Source organism: Typha latifolia, chromosome 9 (genome assembly GCF_019914945.1).
Source record: "Typha latifolia isolate L0001 chromosome 9, TyphaL0001v2, whole genome shotgun sequence".
Taxonomy (NCBI): domain Eukaryota; kingdom Viridiplantae; phylum Streptophyta; class Magnoliopsida; order Poales; family Typhaceae; genus Typha; species Typha latifolia.
The window spans coordinates 3,681,547-3,702,409 of NC_133094.1; the positions used below are offsets into that span (position 1 = coordinate 3,681,547).

General features: G+C 37.6%; 3 protein-coding genes across 3 annotated transcripts; all 3 read right to left on the reverse strand.

The window, feature by feature from the left end:
• Positions 1 to 5,331: 5,331 nt before the first annotated feature.
• LOC140794846 (uncharacterized) lies at positions 5,332 to 8,155 on the reverse strand. Its single transcript, XM_073147103.1, has one exon. It carries the CDS (start codon positions 7,893 to 7,895, stop codon positions 5,508 to 5,510), a length of 2,388 nt encoding a protein of 795 aa, XP_073003204.1. The 5' UTR covers positions 7,896 to 8,155; the 3' UTR covers positions 5,332 to 5,507.
• Positions 8,156 to 10,159: 2,004 nt separating this feature from the next.
• On the reverse strand, positions 10,160 to 12,853 carry LOC140795047 (disease resistance protein Pik-2-like). The gene has a single exon (XM_073147407.1). It carries the CDS (start codon positions 12,851 to 12,853, stop codon positions 10,160 to 10,162), a length of 2,694 nt encoding a protein of 897 aa, XP_073003508.1.
• Positions 12,854 to 16,546: 3,693 nt separating this feature from the next.
• Positions 16,547 to 20,365, reverse strand: LOC140794848 (cyclase-like protein 3). Its single transcript, XM_073147105.1, has 6 exons — positions 19,918 to 20,365; positions 19,788 to 19,832; positions 19,641 to 19,713; positions 18,619 to 18,716; positions 17,818 to 17,888; positions 16,547 to 16,899 (listed from the first exon to the last, which is right to left on the reverse strand). Exons 1-6 carry the CDS (start codon positions 20,333 to 20,335, stop codon positions 16,774 to 16,776), a joined length of 831 nt encoding a protein of 276 aa, XP_073003206.1. The 5' UTR covers positions 20,336 to 20,365; the 3' UTR covers positions 16,547 to 16,773.
• Positions 20,366 to 20,863: the final 498 nt, after the last annotated feature.

Sequence of the window (20,863 nt, forward strand, 5' to 3'; positions counted from 1 at the left end):
ATTATAGTTTATGGGGATTTTTCCATCCCTTCCCTTTTAATTATTTTTATTTGATTTCTTTTCTTCCTCTTCTTTGCATCTCAAGATGTACATATAATTATAGTTACTTTATATTGATGCTAAAATGTATAATAGGAAAAATAACATATTAAACATGAAATGTACGTGAATCAGAAAATAAATAAATTAGTCCAGCAAAATGGACCAATTAAGCTCTAAATTAGTATCTTATTTAACAAGTCTACGATTGAATTTAGAAATATATATATATATTGGACGGCCCATGGCAAAGCCTTGTGCAGTGTGAAATTACGAATCAACCCTGAAGTTCATCATGCCCAAATTCCCACTTCCAAAAAGTTGGCAATTAAATACCACAAGAATACACAAAATGCCAGTTCAAATGTGGGTCTGAATTAGAGTACAAACTCCATTTGGTTATTTTTAAAACACTCCATTCCATTGTTGTCCTCAGAGATCTCATGGCCTTATTCTACTAAGTTGAGAGACACGTACAGAAAGCAAAAGCTAGGGGAGTGGCTCCCATGGCAGATGAAGACGAAGCCATTAATGCATGCCAATACGCTTCCAGAGCTAACGATAAGAAAGAAAAAGAAAAGAGAGAGCCGAGAGAGTCCCCGTGATGAATGGGACTTTTCCCTTTTGTTATCTATCTATCTCTCTCTCTCTTTTTTTCTTTTTGTTCTTTTGCATTTGCCCTCCTCTCTTTTACTTATCCTCAATCTTTCAAAAGGAACGAGTAGAAAAAGTTTATTCTTTTATTAAGGGGGGTTCCTTTGGTTGGTGAATAAATCATCCTTTATTAGATTGGATCGTTATGCACGTCTTTTTTTTTTTTGTTTCATCTACGGAAGTGATCTGAAAGATTATATTTGCATGGATGATGATGATGATGATGATGATGATACCGTTAGAAAGTCTAGATTAATTTATTTATATCCCAACTTTTGAGTTTTTGACTAAATTAGACTTGGTTTTAATATTTTTTTTTTTACCAAAATAATTTACACTCTAAACTTAATACGAAAAGGGTATATTTCTCTGTAGTCCTAAATAAAACGATAAATTGTTAAGCGTTTTATCTGCCTCTGGCCCAAAGTAAAATGCTAGCTGATTTGATCGTTGTTTTTATTGAAAGAAAAAATGCTGAACATTTTAACATTTTACTAGAAAAAAGGATACACGTAAATTGTTGAACTTATCAGCGTTTTACCTGGGGCTACAGTGACTCAATTTGGTATTAAATTTAAAGGGTAATCTATTTAGCTACATAAAATATAAAAGAGGGCTAGTTTGGTCAAAAACTTCTAACTTTCTCTAATATGTGATAAACACTAGTATAAACTGTATAGTTATTCTAATTCTTATACTAGCATAAAAGAGTTTATACTGATATTATAAATTATTTACATTTAGTTCTATATTAACATAATGTATAATAGTTACACTTGATGTGATAAAATTGATATGATAGTTTGACGAGTGATAAATAATATTTATAATAAATGTATGAAAAAAGAAAAAAAAAAGAGAAAGAGATTAAAATGAGAGGCAATTAAGGTGATACATTTTTAAGGGTAAAATAGTAATTATAAATATAAAAATAATAGATAAAAGAGGAGGAGAGATAAGTATGTATTTCTATAATGGTATTAGGCTAAGTGGTTATTTAATTTCTATACCAGCATAAGAGACTTATAACTATATTTTTATTCTACAAAGTGAAGATCGACCAATAGTACTATTTTAAATAGAATAACAATAATACATCAAACAAGCTAACAAAAATTTGAGCTATTTTAAGTCTTTTTTTTTATATCCTAGAACAAGAGAATAGTATATACCCAAGTAACCAAGCATTGTCTCCCCAAAACCAAAATGAACATAGAGATCTAGCAAGGCAGAGAACTATTCATGTTAGGAATCTTGAAACTATTCAATGCATATACTGTAGAGATATGAGCCTCATTCTACCTATGCTCAGAAAAAGAGAAAAAAAAAAGAGAGTGAATGAGAAAGAAATCAATCAACTTAAGCATTGGTCCCACAAATCCTCAATAGGAATGAGCCAATTGGGCTCTCCACTGATGCAATTAGAAGACAAAGTATCATGTCCAAAGACAACCAACCCAGTTTGTCCTACCATGGAACATGATAAATAGAAATTTGATGGCTTCCATGGGACTTTATGGAGTCTTTTAATAGAACAGAAATCCAATAATGGATCCAGGTAGGGCAAAAATATATTATTAATGTGATTTTAGATGTAGATAATGATACCCTCTAAGATTATTTTCGAATTGAAAAAAAAAAAACACCCAGATATTGTAGTTTAGAGATGTATACTAAAAAATCAGTCATTCCAGAGTTTGAAACTATACACTGCATGGAGTGAGCTAAATTTTTGTATACTAAGAAATTGTTTATGATGATTGCAGTTTGGTATACCTACCAAGGAGATTGTCGACAAATAATAACGTGAGATCACTTCCTATACTATATAGCACACCAAGGATCTTAGCTAAGTAATAAAACACAATGATTGATATAGAGCTAGAAGAAGAAGCCATTCATTTGATGGACTTGAAATGATCCTGGAGTAGCCATTCATAGGGAAACCTTTTGTGCTACAGAATCCCTAGTAATTTCTAGTAAAACTTACCATGGAACGAGCACAGAAATCAAGGGATACTACCAAAACCTTATCACAAGAAGCAATCAGTACAGGCTACATGGAAAAGTCTATGCTCCTCAGCTTGACAACATTCACAGTGCTCTATGCATGACCAAGTCAGTCTTGATGTTGTACTACTAGTTTCAGCACATCTTAGTTGCAATAGTAACCACAAAATGGCAACAACCAAAAAAAAAAAAAGAAAAAAAGAGAGAGAGTGAAAAAGACTATAATAGGTCATGAGGATGTTCATTACCAGAAAGACAGAATCTTTATGGGCCTTCTCACCAACCATGCATAGGTGATAGGCCCTGTCATGGTGTTATGGCATATCAGTTAGAGAGCTGTCACATTCTACATTGGATGAAGCTGGTGAGTGCAGACATTCAACTTTTGAAGAGCCAAATAATCTCCATTTGTCTTGCTAGTCACCTGTACAATATGGTGACTCTTTAGAAGTTGGTATGCCCTACAATAATAATTTGAGAGGATTTCAAATCCAAACAAGCAAAAAGGTCACTATTCTAATGGGACAGCATCACAACAATAATACAACTGCGATAAAATTTACATAGTGGAGACAAATGTGACCAAATGCTTAGATCTTGTAGGTTATAAACACCTTCATGATCTTACCTTTATCCTTGTGAAGCTCACATGTGAGTCCAGTAGGGATCCAGCACATTGTTATGGCTAATAATGCTGAGAACTGTAGCGAATTGTTGCGCGTCGGATTACCATATGAAACTCCCTCGAAAAGAGCCATTCTGGAATCAACTCGTGAAGTAGTACCAGAAAGAAAAATATTAGATCTTGAGCAACAAAATCATATTAAGAAAATGAGAGTTCCTGGTTGATAGAAGTCATCAAGAACTATGAAGCATCTAAATGCAAGTAAATAGTGTTCCACTAGTGCAAGTAAATATCTATTTTGGACTTGACTCGTGCGTGCGAACCGAACCGAGCTGAGCGGCGTGCGTGTGTGTGAATTAAGTTGCATAGTAACTTTTACCCACAAAATAGGTACCCTTTTGGGGCTTAAAGCCCATAAAAAGTTTGTTACTTATATACCATACAAGCATTTCTCAAATATCTAATATGGTACTAAACTTACTTTTTTTTATTTTTCATTGTCATGATACCCACTTTAGAGCCAATTTTCATTCACTTCTCTTTATGAATTTGACTAAGTTAATATATGACAATAAAGTACACTTAGAGCTAAAATAATTCCACCATTAAACCATTATTAATAATGTGTAGGCCCCACATGAAACTTAGCTTAAATTCATGAAATTACCAACAGTAGTTTCACCTGTGTTGACACCTGGGAGCATGCTTCAGCAGTGGGGATAATCATTAATTCAACAAAGAGTTCAATTATATCTGGAATGCTCGTGAAAGCAGCAATATGTCCTTGTTAAGTGTTACAGATTTATAACCCAGGTGTCAAGGTTGCATAGTTGGTGAATGAGAATAAGATGCCTATGATTAAGTACTAGGAAGTAATGAGGCTTGGAGTGTGTATCAAGTAATATCATTTATTTGGATGCTTTCTTGTTTTCCTTCTTCTAATTACTCTGCAATTGTGACACTAGGTTCCACCTAAATATGTCTCTCTTTTTTTTTTTACCAACATCATTTTGTCTGAAACATAAAAACAGAGTAACAGGAACAAATTGTGGAAAACATAAGATTGAAAGCTTAAAAATTGGAACCATCAAAAATTGTATTTGGCTCAGTATTACGAAGAAAAAGAGAAGTACAGAGGGAAAACAATAACAAGAACGTAACAAATTTGCCCATTGAGAAACAACTAGTGTGGCAGGAAACTCTGAATTGACTATTATTTCCTAGTAAATCTTCAAAGATAGCAAGGCATATTTGGAAAGAGCAATTGAAATCCAAAGGTTCTGGAGACAACAGAAGAAAATAGGAACTAAACTCAGGCCCTCTTTTTTTTATTAAAATGTACTCCATTTGAGTAGAACTTTCTGGTAATAAGCTTCCAAGTTCCAAAATGTTTTATCAAGTGCATAAGCATTGCCTCTTCTGACTATAATTTAGCTTTCTTCATTATACCACCCTGAAGAGAGACAAAACTGCGATAAAGGAATAATTCTTATGTCTTCAGGATCAACTAATCCAATGAGAGTAAGAAGGAATCAAGATTTTACAAAAACCCACAGTTAGTAAGGCTAGCCAGATCTCTCCATTCTTGAGAAGCCTTATTTCAGTCCCTTGCCACCTCTGTTTAATTGGAGAGGAAAAAAATCATGAGAGCATAACAAAAGGCTGCCTTCAATGAGTTGATTGTACAGAATAAAGGGTCTAAGTCTCGATGCAACCTAACAACAAGGTCGTTCGTGTACGTCCAGCATCAAAACTGTAAAACAATGTCTCATGTACAACCATAAGTTTTAAGCTGTCGATCATAAGGAAAAGAACATTGTAGAGGGCTTTAACTTTCAGAATAGTTCTTTTACGAGCAATAGTTTCAGGTTACACTTAACTGCCACCAGATCTAGTGTTTCAAAGGTTCTTCCACTACCCACGTATGATCACTGAGATGTCATCTTTGACATGATACACTGCAGTTAATGAAGAAAAACAATGGCTCACAATTGACAGAGAAGTTTAAGGTAGTAAAATTGCAAAAGCTTTTCTGATCACCTTCTCATTATTGGTGTTACAAACTTAGATAATGGACCAAAAACCCATGGGCAGTTATCCAAGTGAAATGAAATTCTCACATCACTCTTGGGAGAGCAATGGTGATTAGTTACATAGAATACAGGAAGCTGCCACAGCTCTAATGATTGTATAATAGGTCTTTTGTAGTTTCCCGAAGATATGCATCCATATCGTATCCAGCAAGGTGCATTCTCCATGCGAGGGCTTGGGCAGCCTGCTTTCCGTTATAGATACAAAGTCTCTTAAGTAAGCGGTTGCCAACAGGTTGCATAAAAATGAAACCTTTCTTCAAAGCGTAGAGCATCACTTCCAAGGCTTGGGATAGATTCCTTGACCAGCATAGGTAATTGATAAGAAGCGCACATCCAGGTGGAGTTACGTCAATGTTGAACTCTCTGAGAATGTGATAGACCTTAAGAGCATCATCAATTTTCCTTATCTGACAAAACCCAATAAGCCAAATGGTGTAGGGAAATGCATTAGTAGAACCATGTTTCTGATCCATCTCAATTAAGCCTCTGATTGCTTCTTCTAAGGAACCATCCTCAAAATGTTTACGGACCACTGCAATCAATTCAGCATCTTCAGGAAGCTTGTACTCCTGAGACAGGTGGTTCAACCAGAGGATCACAGCTTGCAATATTTTCTTCTTCCTACACAATGTTCTCATTAGAGTGTTGTATATTGACAAACTAGGTTTGCATCCACTTCGCAAAATATGCTGGAGCACCATCAAAGCATCCTCTTCTCTGTGGGCCTTCAAGAGCCCATCAATAAGAGTCCCATATGTAATATCATCTGGAGAATGTCCCTTTAATTGAAGCTCCTTAAATAACTTCAAGGCTCCATCAGGGTTTCCCACTTTACAGAAACCATTGATCAGTATGTTGTATGTCACTACATCAGGTACAACTCCACTATCTATGATACCTCGGAGAAGCTTATACGCTTTAAGCACAAGCCCAGATTGACACAAGCTGTCAACCAACCTACGTAGGCTGTCACTATCACGGACCTGGTTGGCACCATGGGAGAGCCTAAGGAACAGAGAAGGATTTCTTCCCATCTCCATCTTATAGAAAAGTATGTGAGCTTCCTCTAGCTTCCCAGCCTTGGTCAGCCCATTAATCAGTGCATTAAATGTCACAACGGTCGGGTAGCACCCAAGCTTCCCCATCTCATCAAAGATTTGTTGTGCTTCGTGTACAAGACCTTCCTTGCACAATCCACAAATCATAATAGTGTATGTGGCCGAATCAGGAAACCTGTCCTGTTGTGAAATCTCCAGCCTCAGAGAACGAGCTCTGTCCAAAAGGCCAGCGTCACAAAGGCCCTTGATTAGAGTGTTATAACAGAAGGTATCAGGAACTAAACCTCTACTCGTCATCTCAGCCAAGAACTGAAAAGCATCCTCAACTCTACCACACTCCGCATGGCCTCTAATCATTATAGTGTATAGAACAATGTCAGGCACCAAGTTCTTCTCCAACATCTCCCTGTAATACCCACATGCCTCCTGAAATCGTCCAGCCCTAAACAACCCATCAATCAAGGATCCATAGCCGCGCAACCCAAGAACAAACTCATCATCCTCAAAGAATTTCAAATGCTCAAAAGCCTCATCGATCTTGCCCGACTTGCATAATCCGCTCAAAAATGCATTGTAAGTAGCGCAGTCTGGCTTGCAGCCCTTCTGCTTCATGATATCCAACATCCTACTTGCCTCATCTATCCTGCCAGCTTTACAAAGCGACGAGAGAAGCACTGTATAAATGTTGGCGTTCGGAGATATACCTCTGTGGAGCATTTCATCGAACAACTTCAGCGCATCACCCGTTTTCCCTTCTTTGCACAACCCATCCATCAAAACATTATAAGTAGCTCGATTCGGGCGGCAATCCGACTTGATCATCTGGTTATACACTGCCATTGCGAGCAAGATCACATCTTTCTGAATAAAAATCCGCAGAACTGTATTGTAAAGGAAAGTATTAGGCAAGCAGCCGAACTCCGCCACCCGGCCGAATGCCTCGATGGCCTTCTCGGCATCGCCTGAGGCGAAGTAGGCCGAAACGAGCGCCGTGAAAGCCGCGGGCGAGACGATCTCGCCGGAATTCCTGGCCTCCGCGAACGACTCCCACGCAGCGTCGAATCCACCGGGCAGGCGGAGCAATTCGATCACGCGGTTGTAAGCGGCCCAGGAGCGGAGGTGGCGGCGGCGCGAGGCCCAAAGGAAGAAGCGGAAGGCGGGGGCGGGGGCGGGGGTCTCTTGGAGGACGGCGGCGACGACGTGGGGGGTGAGGCGAGGGGCGAAGACTTCGAGGGAGGGCGCGAGGGAGGAGGGGTAGGAGTGGAGGATGGAGAGGAGGTCGTCGGTGAGGAAGAGCTCGGAGGAGATAAAGAGGGAGGTGGAGAGGGAGAGGTGGGAGTGGAGGAGATGGGCCGCCTCCATTCTCTTTCTCCGGAGAAGAGATGGGGCTTGCGATGAGAGTACTGCCCATCTCATGCGGTCATGGAAGGGAAAGTTGGGAGAGAAGAGTGGAGGAAAGGAAGACGATTTTGGAAAGGAAGAAAGAGTCTCCGGAGGGGAAATGGCGGCTCAAGATCGAAATGTTACCATGGAAGATGGTGCTATTCCAAAATTCCATTTCATCACCTTGAACCAACATGCCCTTGCGTCTAATCCTCGCGAGTGAGTCAGTGAGTCAGTCAGTGATTGACCAAATTAGGTTCTAAATTTTTTACCCAATAATAGATTGCCTCTTAAATTTATTATTAGAGAGATTTATTTTACTTTAGTATTAATTAAAATGTTAAATTCATAAGTATTTTATGTTTAACAGAATCGCTCATCAGTTGGGTACTTTAATCTGACCCTAAAAAACTGAATATTTCAACGTCCGTCTAAGTTAAGTCTTTCAACGGTTTAAGTTAAAATTTTATTTTTATATAAAAATATTTACTTTTGGTAAGTTTTTTATCTAGAGTTAAAACGTTTATGAGTTCATCATTCCTCCCAGGCCCCAGCACCAATTGAACTCTATCACTCTATATTCAAGTTGTCTCATCGACAATCTTAAGTCTAAGCCACGACAGTATTGCCTCTGCCTAAGCTCGACGCACAGCCTGCTTAATTGTTTATGGATCCATATAGACTCCCTGCCCCTGTATGCATGCGTATAATATACAACATGCTACTCCCTGGTATAGCACAATCTATGCTTCGTCTCCATCCTCACCTTAGAGAACTATAAGGTACTTACTATCAGATTCCATCTTTGATTGATTCAGTGGAGTGATTCATGTGTGTGCATAGTGCATCCATCCTATTAGTTAAATGACTATTTGTGCAGTCTTTATATCTATAACATACACATTAACAACACTACATCAAGATAAACATTACAAGTCAAGCAACATAGGAGTGGCTGTCAAAATAATCAAGTCGGCTTGACTCAGTAAGGCTCGATCAAGCTCAGCTCAAAAATATGCTCGAAAATAATTTTAAGCTAAGCTTGATAATGAGCCATATATGCGACTAAGCATATGCACTATAAACATGCACATAGTGTCAAACGAGCATGAAGATAGCACTATCATATTTTTCCACTATGGTATTAGGTGTCATATGCACATAATAAAGCAGTACATATATAACTTGCGATAAGTATGATTTACCCTGAAATGAAAGGGGTGTTCACTTGCTTGAAAGCAGAAAAGTACTCTTTTCTCATACTACCATGACAATATATATACAAAATATTCTACCCTATAACCTATACATAATTACACAAGGATGTTATATGCATATTACAAGTTTATAATGCACACTATTATGGAGTTTATCTAAAATAACATCTTAATAGATAATAATATATTGAATAAACATGTATACGACTAATAAAACTAATTCTTCCTAACAGTCAGAACAACCTTATTGCCCTTTGATCTGGCCCACTCCTAACATAGCTAACACATTAAGAAGAAGATATAACGTCTTTACAAAGAGATTTACACTATGGAAAGGAAAAAGTGACTCACCACTCGATGGTGTAACATCCAACTGATCTTAGAAGAAAAGGACGGATTTGCATTTTTAAGTTTGGATTTTGATGAAGATGTAATCCAATCCGAAGTCTCACGGAGGTAAACAAATTAAGACTTAATTTAGCTACATATTTGACGTATGCATCCCAATTGCAGTGCCGTAAAGTGAGCTGTTTACTAGCCTTGGTTCAAACAAATGCATAAAGTTTATTAGACAGAATTAAGATAGATAGAGGTTATGTCAACGGCCTTTTCAATTTTTACTTATTTCTCTATTTTTTTCCTTAAATAATAAACGTCAATATAACATTTTGTTACATGCAATTCGTATTCGATTCTTTTATTTCGATTTTCGACTTAATGCTAAAGTCACCCACATTTAGCTTCTGCGAGAAGTCGACTGAATTGCTTTAGAAGGAAGAAGTATTTTCACAATATAATTGTTAATTTAGATGGCAATTTATGCAAATAAAAGAGAAAACATCAAGATACACGCCGTTGATCCTGAGACAGAAGTATTATATTAACTTTTATACATTTTTTTTAATATTTTATATAAAAATCATAGGACAAAAAGAAGGAGTTTGATTACAGCATTTGAAAAAATAATAAAGCTTTTAGACAGCGTTACGATAGAACATATGGTTGTACATATTTATAAAAAGTAAAAAATGCATTACAGAGAGAACAAGAAAGAAGAAAAGGTGCTCTCGGTCTTCCATGTTACCATCCTCTCACTGTAACCCTGGGATGATTTGGATGAGACTCTGCATCAACTGCGACCCGGTGCATGTAATTACCCACGATACCACCTAGCTCAATTTCCTTGAGATTAGGTAGAAATGCAATGCCTTCGATGCCGTAGGTGTCTTCCATGGTTCTTCCTAGGAAGACCCACTTGATTTTTTCGAGGTTACGCGCTGCTCCTCTGCCGAACTCCACCTTTGTAATTAATTCATCGTTGATGACCAGCATCTTTAGTCTTGCGAATCCCGAACAGCCAAGAGACAACGGATCGCAATAGCATGACCAATAATAGAGTCTGAGACAGAGCAGGCTAGGTAGTTCCTTAAGGACTCCTATAGAGTCTAATTTGGTCCAACAAAGAGTTAGCTTCGTGACGTAACTGAGAGAGGTCACCCAACTAGGCAAATGGAAAAGATAGCCGCAGAGCTGCAGGTTTTGAAGATCCCCTGAAGAGAAGGATAAACCGTCGAGAAAACTAATATCAATAGGGCGGCATTCAGAAGTTTGATAACTCCAGAGCGATAGAGAACGAAGTCTTCTCAGCTTCTCAAGAGTTTGGCGTAAAGGCGCCGCACTGTCTTCTTCATTCCTATAATAAATAACTAGCTTTCTCAATTGGTACAGGTAAGGTAACTCCTGCAACACCGCAGAGCTCTTCGAGACTTCTACGGGAGGTAGTGTCTGCAGGTTATTCATCTTTCTAAATCTCCTAGGCATCTGCACAGGTTGGCGGAACAAGTACTTGTCAGCACCCTCAAGAGCGCGATATGTCCGACCGGCAAGGAGATGCTTCAGATGCCGGAGCTTAACAATTCCTCTTGGTAAACTTGTTATGTTTGTTTCCCTTATGTCCAGTGTTTCCAAGTACTGTAACTCCCCTATTTCCTCTGGGAGACACGATACTTCCGTATTCCTGATAGACAAATACTTCAACTGCAGCATCTTACATATATACATTAGATGATAATCATCTAAATCTTTGCAACCTTCTACGTCCAACAACCTCAATAGTTTGAAATGAGAAGCAACTAATTGCTCGGCATAGTTAAACACCGTCAGTGAACGGACATGAGATAAGTTCATGCTAGCTAGACCATCCTCGCGATTCACTCTACTATCGACAGACAATCTACGAACTGTCTTATGGGGTGATGCTGCTCTCTGGTCACTTACCAAAGACACAAAGTTCTCCTCAACTGCCTTGGAAACAATGACTTCAAGCATTATATCATGAACTTGACAGGCTGTCACCTTGCCGTCAATATCGATATCTACAGGTTGGACAACATTCCTACTCACAAGCTGATCAAAGTAGCTCTCTGCGACATCCTCTATACTCATTCCGCAGACTTCACCTACAATGCCTTCGGCAACCCATCGTCTTGCCAAAATTGACCTTCTAATCTTATAATTACCAGGGAAAATAGAAAGGTACAAGAAACAGTTCTTAAGATGGGAAGGTAAATCGTTGTAGCTAAGTGTCAATATTTGCTTCATTCCTTCAAGGGTGGGACTGGTTTCTAGCTCGTAACCTAGACTATCAAGCACCCTCTGCCATTCTAACGGCGTCCTGTATCGGTTACTAGCCAATAGTCCACCAACATTAACTATGGCTAGAGGGAGGCCGCCACATTTCTTTAAGATGGCATTGGAAACTAGTTCTAATTCAGGAAGATAATTGCTCCCATGGCCAAACACTCTCTTGAAGAGCAACTCTTTGGACTCTACCTCAGATAGAGGTTGGATTCTATAGATATGATCGTAGGCATGAGAGCAGATGTAATTAGCTACAGTTTCAATCCGTGTAGTCACTATTATCCTACTACCACAAAGGTTTTCAGGCAATGAAATTTTGATGCTTTCCCATGCTGATACAGTCCATATATCGTCAAGAACGATGACATACCTCTTATCCTGCAACTGTTCTCTGAGCATGCTAACAAGTCGCTCCGTTCCCCATTTCTCCCTGCCTTCGAGATATTTTTCCTCCTGGACTCTCTCGGCTCCGCTCGTAGCACGATGTTCACGATCAACCTGGATGACTTGCCGCAGTATGTTCCCCAGAACGTTGTCTACATCGAAATCCTGAGAGACAGTGACTGAAGCGCGCCATTGGAAGCGTTGTCTCATCAGTCCGAGACTCTGCGAGCCTAGGACTATGCTCGTCAGTATTGGACTATGGTAGACCGTCATGGCGAGAGTAGTCTTACCCATGCCACCAGGCCCAACAATGGCGACCACCCCACGCTCTAGCTGGTTATTCTTGGTAAACCACTCAGCTAGCTCATGCATCGATCCCCCAATGCCAACAAGTTTGGATTGATCAACAAAGAGAGAAGGCAGTCGAGGATCACGTTTCGCATAGCTGCCACCGCTGCTGCTGGTGACAGCGTATTTTGAGCGTCTCTCCGCTATCTCCCGAGCCCGGATCTTGAGGTCTTGGATCTCAGTGGCTATCTGATGACGAGATTTCAGTGTCCTCAGGCGGTGTATGCCCCGTCCGAGGCATCCGGTGAAACATTGCCCTTGAGGCTCACCAAAGTGCTGCATGAACTCGTCGATGCAGTCCTCGGCATCATACGCCAAATCCCGCACTTGACTCACCCAGATGTTGATTTGAATGTCGTCAGGATCGAGCATCTCTGACGGGAGACTCAGCAAGGCGTTCATGCTCTGCAGCTCGTCTTTGAACACCTCCTAGCAACGAGGCTTCTCGGGCGAGGATGTCCCCCAACTTCCCCAAGAGGGTATTCACAACACCCCTGGCAGAACTCAATGCTACGGCTTCCATCTCTCTCTTTCTAGTTCTCAACTTTGGATCAGACAAAAGAATTATGCACTCTTGTGGCTACCCAATATTACGCTTAAATACCATCTACGAGCATGGTTAGCACGTCGACACGCCCTTTTTTTTTAATTATTAATAACGAAATATTTGGCTAACATGTCAGGATATCCGCACATTTAAGGCAGGCCATTCATGAGAAAGCTCGCGGATAGTGGTTCAAAAGTTTGACATCTTATTAAATCTCTAATGGATGGTGTCTCATTTAACTCAAGACTCTAAGAAATAAATTCAAATCTGACTCGGATAATATATAACTACGGTTGACTTTCGAACGATGTAACCTGCGAATTTTCAATCAAATGTATTTGTCGCCCATTCTAACCATATTGGGTCGTGTATTCCTCTATCTCCTTCCGGTTCTTTCACACAATCTGTTTCCCCTGAAATATTATCGCTTCTCTCTCATCTAATTGAATTCAGAAACTTATTTTAAAGTATAGTTTTATCTGCCTTATTAAAACATATTTTCATTTGGGAAATATATCTATGGGTCCTGTTGTTTTTCTCTTTATTTCAGATACCAACTCAAGCCTGTGGACCTGATAAGCTGGCCTGGCTTTCGTATTTATCGCCTAAATTCACCCCACTCCGAAGTAACCCTTAACACCTCTATGAGGAGGTCCACTGCCGTCTCTCTCTCTCTCTCTCTCTCTCTCTCTCTCTCTCTCTCTCTCTCTCTCTCTCTCTCTCATTTCGTTTCTTTCACGTTCTCAATATTCTCTCAGGACTTGTTGTGTGACTCGCTCTTAAATATTGTCGCTCGCTCTTAAATAATCTTTTAAATTTGATGTAGAATGGAGTGATTGATCGAATTTGTACCCGCCATCAAAATTAGGCAAAGAACCAATGGTTTCTATTTTGCTTTTTGAAATTATTTATACTCTACCTTATTAATATTTATTAAACAACCCTATATTATGAATTTAATCCCCAAAAATATCCTAACTTTAGTTTTCTTAAACGAAGGTAACCATATACATTAGATAACTTAATTATAGGTGTAAAAAAATTAATATACCCCTCGATAACTTTGGCCGTCAAACTCTCTCTCTCTCTCTTCAAAAACACTCTCTCTTTAGAAATATCGAAACTCGCTTCTCGAAACCCTTCTTCTCCTCATCAAAACCGGATGGCTATCGTTGATTTTTTTCAGCAATAATTGTTGGTAGATCTTCTCCGAAAAGCTAAAGATTAGTTAATTTCCCTTCTCATCCTTTTTTTATGTACAATGTGGCAAAACCCTAATTTCAAAAGGCTAAGAAAGAAAGTGGAGTTGACGAAGAAGAGGCAAGAAAGGAAGAGTTTTAGTATAAATTGAAGGATAAGTTAAGTATTTAAGTTTTTATTTTAAAAAATAATGGAATATTTTTTATCTGGTTAATTAGTTGTTGTCAGATTAATTTTAACTCGTGGTGTTTTTGAGGAATAAATCTATAATCCAGAGATCAATTGATAGATATTGATAGCATAAGATGTAAAATATAATAAAGCAAAAGACGATGATATCAATTTCCTTATTCTTTGCGTGTATATTATTTTAAAACCCCTTGTTTAGAAATATGAGTCAAAAGTTAATAATATTTTTGGGGTATGGATGACTCGACCCCGTAACCCAACATCGTAACCTAGCTTTTAAATGGGTCTGTGTTTAGTTTAATTAGATTTGGGTCATAAATAGGTCAACTTATCTAATCTGATTATTAAACGAGTCAGTGTGGTTATTATTTCAACTCGATTAATATGTTTATGACCCAACTCGCCAACCCGTTATGACCCATGAACTCGTTTATGACCCGACAACTCGTTTATAATCCGTCTATCCTATTTATAACTCGATCAATATGTTTATAACATAAAACTCGTTTATAACTTGAATAAACTTATTTACAACCCAAATAAATTTATTTATAACTTGAATAACTTATAAAAATTTAAATATTTTGTGCCACCCAACGATCCTAATATGACTCGTGTAACTTGTTTAATAAATAAATCGTGTTCATATCTAGAAATTCTAACCCGTTTAATAAGCGAGCCATGTTCGTGTTTCCATTATCATGAGTTGACCCGAACCCGATCCGATTCCACCTTACTTTGGGGTCTTGTTTACAACCCAAATAAATCCATTTATAACCCGAATAATTTATAAAAATTTAATTATTTTGTGCCGCCCAATGACTCTTTTATGACTTGTGTAACCCGTTTAGTAAACAAGTCGTGTTCATATTTATAAATTCTAACCCGTTTAATAAACGATCATATTAGTGTGTGCGTTATCCTGACATGACCCGAACTTGACCCAACTAACAGATCCGATTCCCACCTAACTCTGGGGTCTTATTATAAATTAGGATTAATTACATCCCCCGAACCCCAACTGTCATTCTATATAAAAATTAGAGGCATGCGCATCTTAAATTATCTAATTGTATCACTAAACTTCTCTAGTTAAAAATTTTGTTAAAAAAATTATTAAAAATTTACTGACTAATTTAATGAATAAAAATGTTCTTAATTTCTCTTCCTATTGAAGTGGATTTAAACGGGATTAGAAAAGATCAGTATAGTTTTTGATATTTAGAGAAGTTATCGTATAGACCATTAAAAGAGAAGACAAAAATATACCAACGGAAGACGGAGGTATTTTTGCCCATCTGTTATGTTAGCCAAACTGTTAAGATTATCTTAATGAAATATAGACGGATAATACTTAATGATACATTTAAATAGTTTAGGGGGTTTTATCCATCTATGACATTTTTCCTAGAGGGGTACAGGGCGATTTGGATTTGTGACCTTAATTCTCATCGTCATCATCTTCTAGGAATACTCACCAAAATTTCATAACAAGTATTTGTGATCATAAATGCGCTGTTATCGATCCATATAAGCTTGTGGATAAGCCAGGGACATCACGAATCTTATCCAAACCATCCGTTGATTCCAAAACGATTTTTTCTCACCTTTATTGCTTGATTATAAAATGGGGATAAAATTATAAAATGATTATTTTAAATAAATTTTTATAAGAATTTGTATTTGATTATTAAAATATGAAAAAGCATAGCCAATAAGATCGTTTTAAGATGAAAAGACTACAATACCCTCAGAATAGATAGTACGAAGAGTTGAAATAAGAGGAAATAAATAGTTAGGATTTGCTATGTAAAATTGATTATTTTTGCTAGTCACTTTCAATAGATCACAAAGTATTTTAGTTATTTCTCGCTAATAAAAATTGAGATAGGATTTTGTACCTCGGTGGAAAAAATAGAGGGCAAATGAAAAATTGTTAGTTATAAAGGAGAGTATTTTAGTTAACTCTTGATAATAAAAATTTTGCATAGAAAACGTGCATAATTTTGTCTGATTCAGAGTATAACTTTTTATCTATGTTTGCTATCTTGGACAGGTATCAGAAAACCAAAATATGAATAGCCTTGGCTAATTTTTGCTTATAAGGTGTACATTATCACCCAAAAAATATAATAATGAGAAGAAGAAAGATTGCGGCATTATTGGTAACTATAGGCTAAGCAAAGATATTCTCATTACTATGGCGATTGTAGAGATTATTCTGTCATGTTTTTCTCTTACATGAAGTAGTTGGTCTCCCCTGACCACATTTACAACATACATACAGAATAGCAAAATCTCTGTTCCTAGTAGTAAAAGGAACAAACTACTACACCCTGATAATAGTATAAATTGAAACTTGGAAGGAGTCCTCTTTCTTGCATGGTTACTTAATGAGTATGCACCTGATAGGGGAACCTTCAGCACCTCGCAGTCTAAGTGGCAAGCAATGCAAGGAGTATATCCCAGGCTTAACATTCTCTAGGTTCAAGCCTTCAACAAGGATAATCTCCTGAACAATACAAAAGAAGTCAACAAGATTGGAAAATTCACATGAAGTCAAAATTATGTCACTTAATGTAATATGCGTCGAAGGAACCATATATACCACAGGTTATAGCGTTAACATTTTTGGTATTCTGCTGAACTGATGAAGAAAGCGGACAACAAAATTTGTAATACTGTTATAAGAAGAAACAAAATCTGCGATATGATAACGTGATCTAGTAGTAATTTTAACTTCTCAAAATCCATAAATTATATACTTTTTAATTTTGTCAAACTTCATTACTTCAAGAGGAAGATAAATATAAGGGAAAAAATGTTTTTGAATAGGAAAGTACAATGTAATAATAAAGGAAGAAAAAAGTATGGTGGTTTCTAAAATATTATGATAGTTCCTCTTGGTGACATCCACATCTGAACCAAAGATGTTCAGAATTCCTTTCACATGTCAAACTATAAGATCAGCAGATCTATGAGCTCTGTAATATATCTTTCTTGTTTCATTCAAGCATATAATATTATAGTTATTTCTACTATTATTTTTCTACATCATTGATCCGTGCTGCTAGCTATATAGGCTTATATTTTAATATAGTTACAAATATTTATCTCAGCATCTTTTGTCACACGTATTGTTCTGCAAGTTACTCCAATATGGTTGTCTAGTCTTATCATTAATCTCTGAAAATTAACGATGTAACTTTACCAAAGAAACTTTTATGGAATTCTTTTAGGAGATAATTATAAAAGAAAAGGTTGGTAAAGAGTATAGGCAGGCAAGGAACGGCACTGCAAGCGATTAAGATGATGCATGTACATGGAAAATTCAGTCAATATTGAAAGACAAAGTATATGATAAATAAGAAGGATAGCAACCTAAATGTAAATTTAAATTACTCCCAAGAAAAATAAAAAGAATTCATACCCGACTTTTGAGAAAAACTAAATGGGAAGGAATCAAGTCATCAAATGCTGCAACTGACAAATAGTCGACTCCTGCAAATTACAAAAGAAGTTTAAGATTGCAAAGACATGAACAAAAATCATTGATTTCATCAGTGTATAAAGGAAATATGCAAGTACAATAGTTTGCCGCAGCATATTATCTTCTTCAAATCTTGATAAATTCACAAATTGTCAAAGCATCGCGCAACCTACAGTATTAAGCTCTACACATACTCCTCCAAATTTCCAAGATTATATGGTCTCCAGTAGCTATGTGAAGCTTAAGGTAGGCAACAATTTGCACACTTTGCTCTTTGGCTAACACATCCTTAGAAAATGAAAAAAGCACCTGCTGCCTGATAACAAGATCACTGTACTTCCAAGTTCACTTTGATCTTTTCATGTCTGCATGCAAAAACTCCACAGATTTGCTTCATGCCTTCATGGTCGATGAGCTCAGGCTGGCAATAAATATGTCGGACACTCTTAAAGGCCAATCGACATAAATAATTTCAACTTTCCACTTTCAAGGAACTTAACAATAATATCTAGAAGGTTAATATTAGGTTTATCTAAAGGTCATAAAAGAGTGGTCAATCTCTCCATGAATACCTCATAAATTGAAGTTATGTTTTACATGCAATTCCGTGTTTGATGAGAAATGATTCTGACCAATAATGGTTTGGTAATGCTGGCAGATCTTAAACCTTATGAGTTGAAGTGTTGAACTATCTTTTTAATACAATAAGGAAAATTAAATGCTTAACTACTTTCAACTCACCAACAAGTTTGATATCAGTGTTATCCACCAACCATTGAGCACCATCCTTCATGAAGCCAACATAGCTGCTATCAAACTCCTTTTTCAACATAAGTTGCCTGTAAGGAAGAATAATAACTGTATCTAATTAGCTGTGTCGCCTGCATTAATTTGCCTCATTCTAGTTCATACCAGTAAAAACGGGAGTATTATTGCCTATTGGCACAACTAATCCTATTTAAAATACTATGACATAATGGAATTATCATATATAAGAGAGAGAGAGAGAGAGAGAGAGAAAGAGACCTTCTTTGGGATTATGTGCATTATAATACTGCTGATCATGACACAATTATTTTTATTACTTAAGAAATTATCGAACTAAACTCTTATAGTAGTCAAGCAATTAGTAAAAGACAGATGAAAATATCTCTGCCTAAGGTTCTTCTTGGTCAGGACTGGTTTAAGTTGATGCCCATAAATCAGAAATTTGTTTTGCAAGGAACTTTCCAAGAATCAAGCCAGAAAAAGTTGCATATTATCAGTTAATTTAGTTCATATGCATTTATCCAGATAAGTACATAAATTTTCTGGTATAAGTTTTTAAAAGAAAATTCAAGAATTTTAAACCGTAATTCATAACTACAACTGCAAAAGTTAAATATCAAAAGACTGAAAGAGTATTATGATAGCTTAACTATCCATATCCATATACCTACCCCCCTTTTCCCACTTCTCATTTTATTCCTCGCATGTGGACAGAGGGTATTTATATCCCTTCTTCCCAATGACTATTAGAAGGATAAATTCACTGTAAAAGGGAAAATAAACACATGCCAAAATTAATCCTTGTGAGGACTAACTTATTAACATTCAATTCATCTTGGCTTGATATCTACAATCTCATTCGGCAGTAATCTGCAGTAATCTAATCAAAGGGACCTAAAAGAATTTTTTAAAAAAAACCAACTTTGTCAGGGGATAGCTTAAAATAGCTCAAAACAATGATAAAAAATAAATCAAAACCTCTGAAAATTTCTCACCTGTCAGTGTTTAATGTTCTGAAAAGCACACGATGAACTCCTCTCGGAATATGTAGAGATTCCATTACTTCAGCTGTATACAGTGATTGTGGTTTTGACTTGATATTCCCAATATGAACATTTCGAAACCCTAAAGCTACTGTTTACCTGTTATGTTCTTATCTCTCGGAACATCCAGTAACAACGCCGGCCCTGCTCAAGAATCACCAAGTAGTAGTGTCTTTTAGCAATAAAACCCAAAAAGGATCAAATAAAACAAAATTAGAGGATCGAGTACCGTTGAGGACATGGAGGTCGAGGGTGTCGACATCGAACCCGGCCTCGAAGTAGTGCTGGAATACGTGTCCGGGGGCGTCGACGTGGGTCCCGCTGTGAACCGGCAGCTTCATCTCGGAGAAGTTGGCGATCGAGCCGTTGGCCATCGTCTTGAGGAGCCAGACGAAGCGGCCGAGCGGCTCGTCCGACTCCCACGCCGGCATGTCCTCGCGGTACGCATGGGTGATGTCCAGGATGCGTCGCGCAGCTCCGCCGTACTCCGCCTCCCGCAGCGGATCCTGATCGAGGGAGGAGGAGGCGACGGTGCACGAGGCTGGGTCGGCGTAGGCGGGGTGGGCGGGAACGGCGGAGAGGGAGGAAGGGATCTGGAGCAGGAGCAGGAGCAGGAGGAGGAGCGATGGTGCGACGGGGTGGGTCATGTTGCCGCGTGGCAAGTAAATGGCTTTCTGATGGCCATCTATCTGGGAACTTAGTACTATATAAGCAACCAAGGAGCACCTGATTGGTTGACGTATTAGTCATCATTTACGTAGGATTATTGACTTTTGTCACCTTTATGTTGACCAACATTGGATAAAGTTTACTAACATAGAAAATAATAATAATAATAATAATAATAAATTGATTTTGGAGCATTCGGGCTTGTAGTTAGTCGTGGCGGCTAGTTGATTGTGTTAGTTTATTTTCGATTGACAAAATTGTGACAAAGAAAATTCGTTTCATAATGTAAATTCTTTATATTTGGTGTAAAAATTAATAGATAATTTTTTTTATTTAGAAATCAAAATTGGAGATATTTTTGTTCGAAGAATATGTTGGCAGGAATTCTATTTAAAATCCATCAAACAAGATTTTCTGACAGATTGGGTTTGCTATTGCCTCAAAGGTCACAGAGGCAAGTCTTTAACATTGAGAGTCATAAAATTTGGACACCAAGCATAGAAAGC

What these genes read in the sequence shown, in the direction of transcription:
- LOC140794846 (XM_073147103.1), bottom strand. Translation starts at nt 7,895, where the DNA reads ATGAGATGGGCAGTACTCTCATCGCAAGCCCCATCTCTTCTCCGGAGA.
- LOC140795047 (XM_073147407.1), bottom strand. Translation starts at nt 12,853, where the DNA reads ATGAACGCCTTGCTGAGTCTCCCGTCAGAGATGCTCGATCCTGACGAC.
- LOC140794848 (XM_073147105.1), bottom strand. Translation starts at nt 20,335, where the DNA reads ATGACCCACCCCGTCGCACCATCGCTCCTCCTCCTGCTCCTGCTCCTG. An exon ending in GAGAGATAAGAACATAACAG is followed by an intron (nt 19,714 to 19,787) that starts GTAAACAGTAGC and finishes CACTGTATACAG; the next exon opens with CTGAAGTAATGGAATCTCTA. An exon ending in AGAACATTAAACACTGACAG is followed by an intron (nt 18,717 to 19,640) that starts GTGAGAAATTTT and finishes TCTTCCTTACAG; the next exon opens with GCAACTTATGTTGAAAAAGG.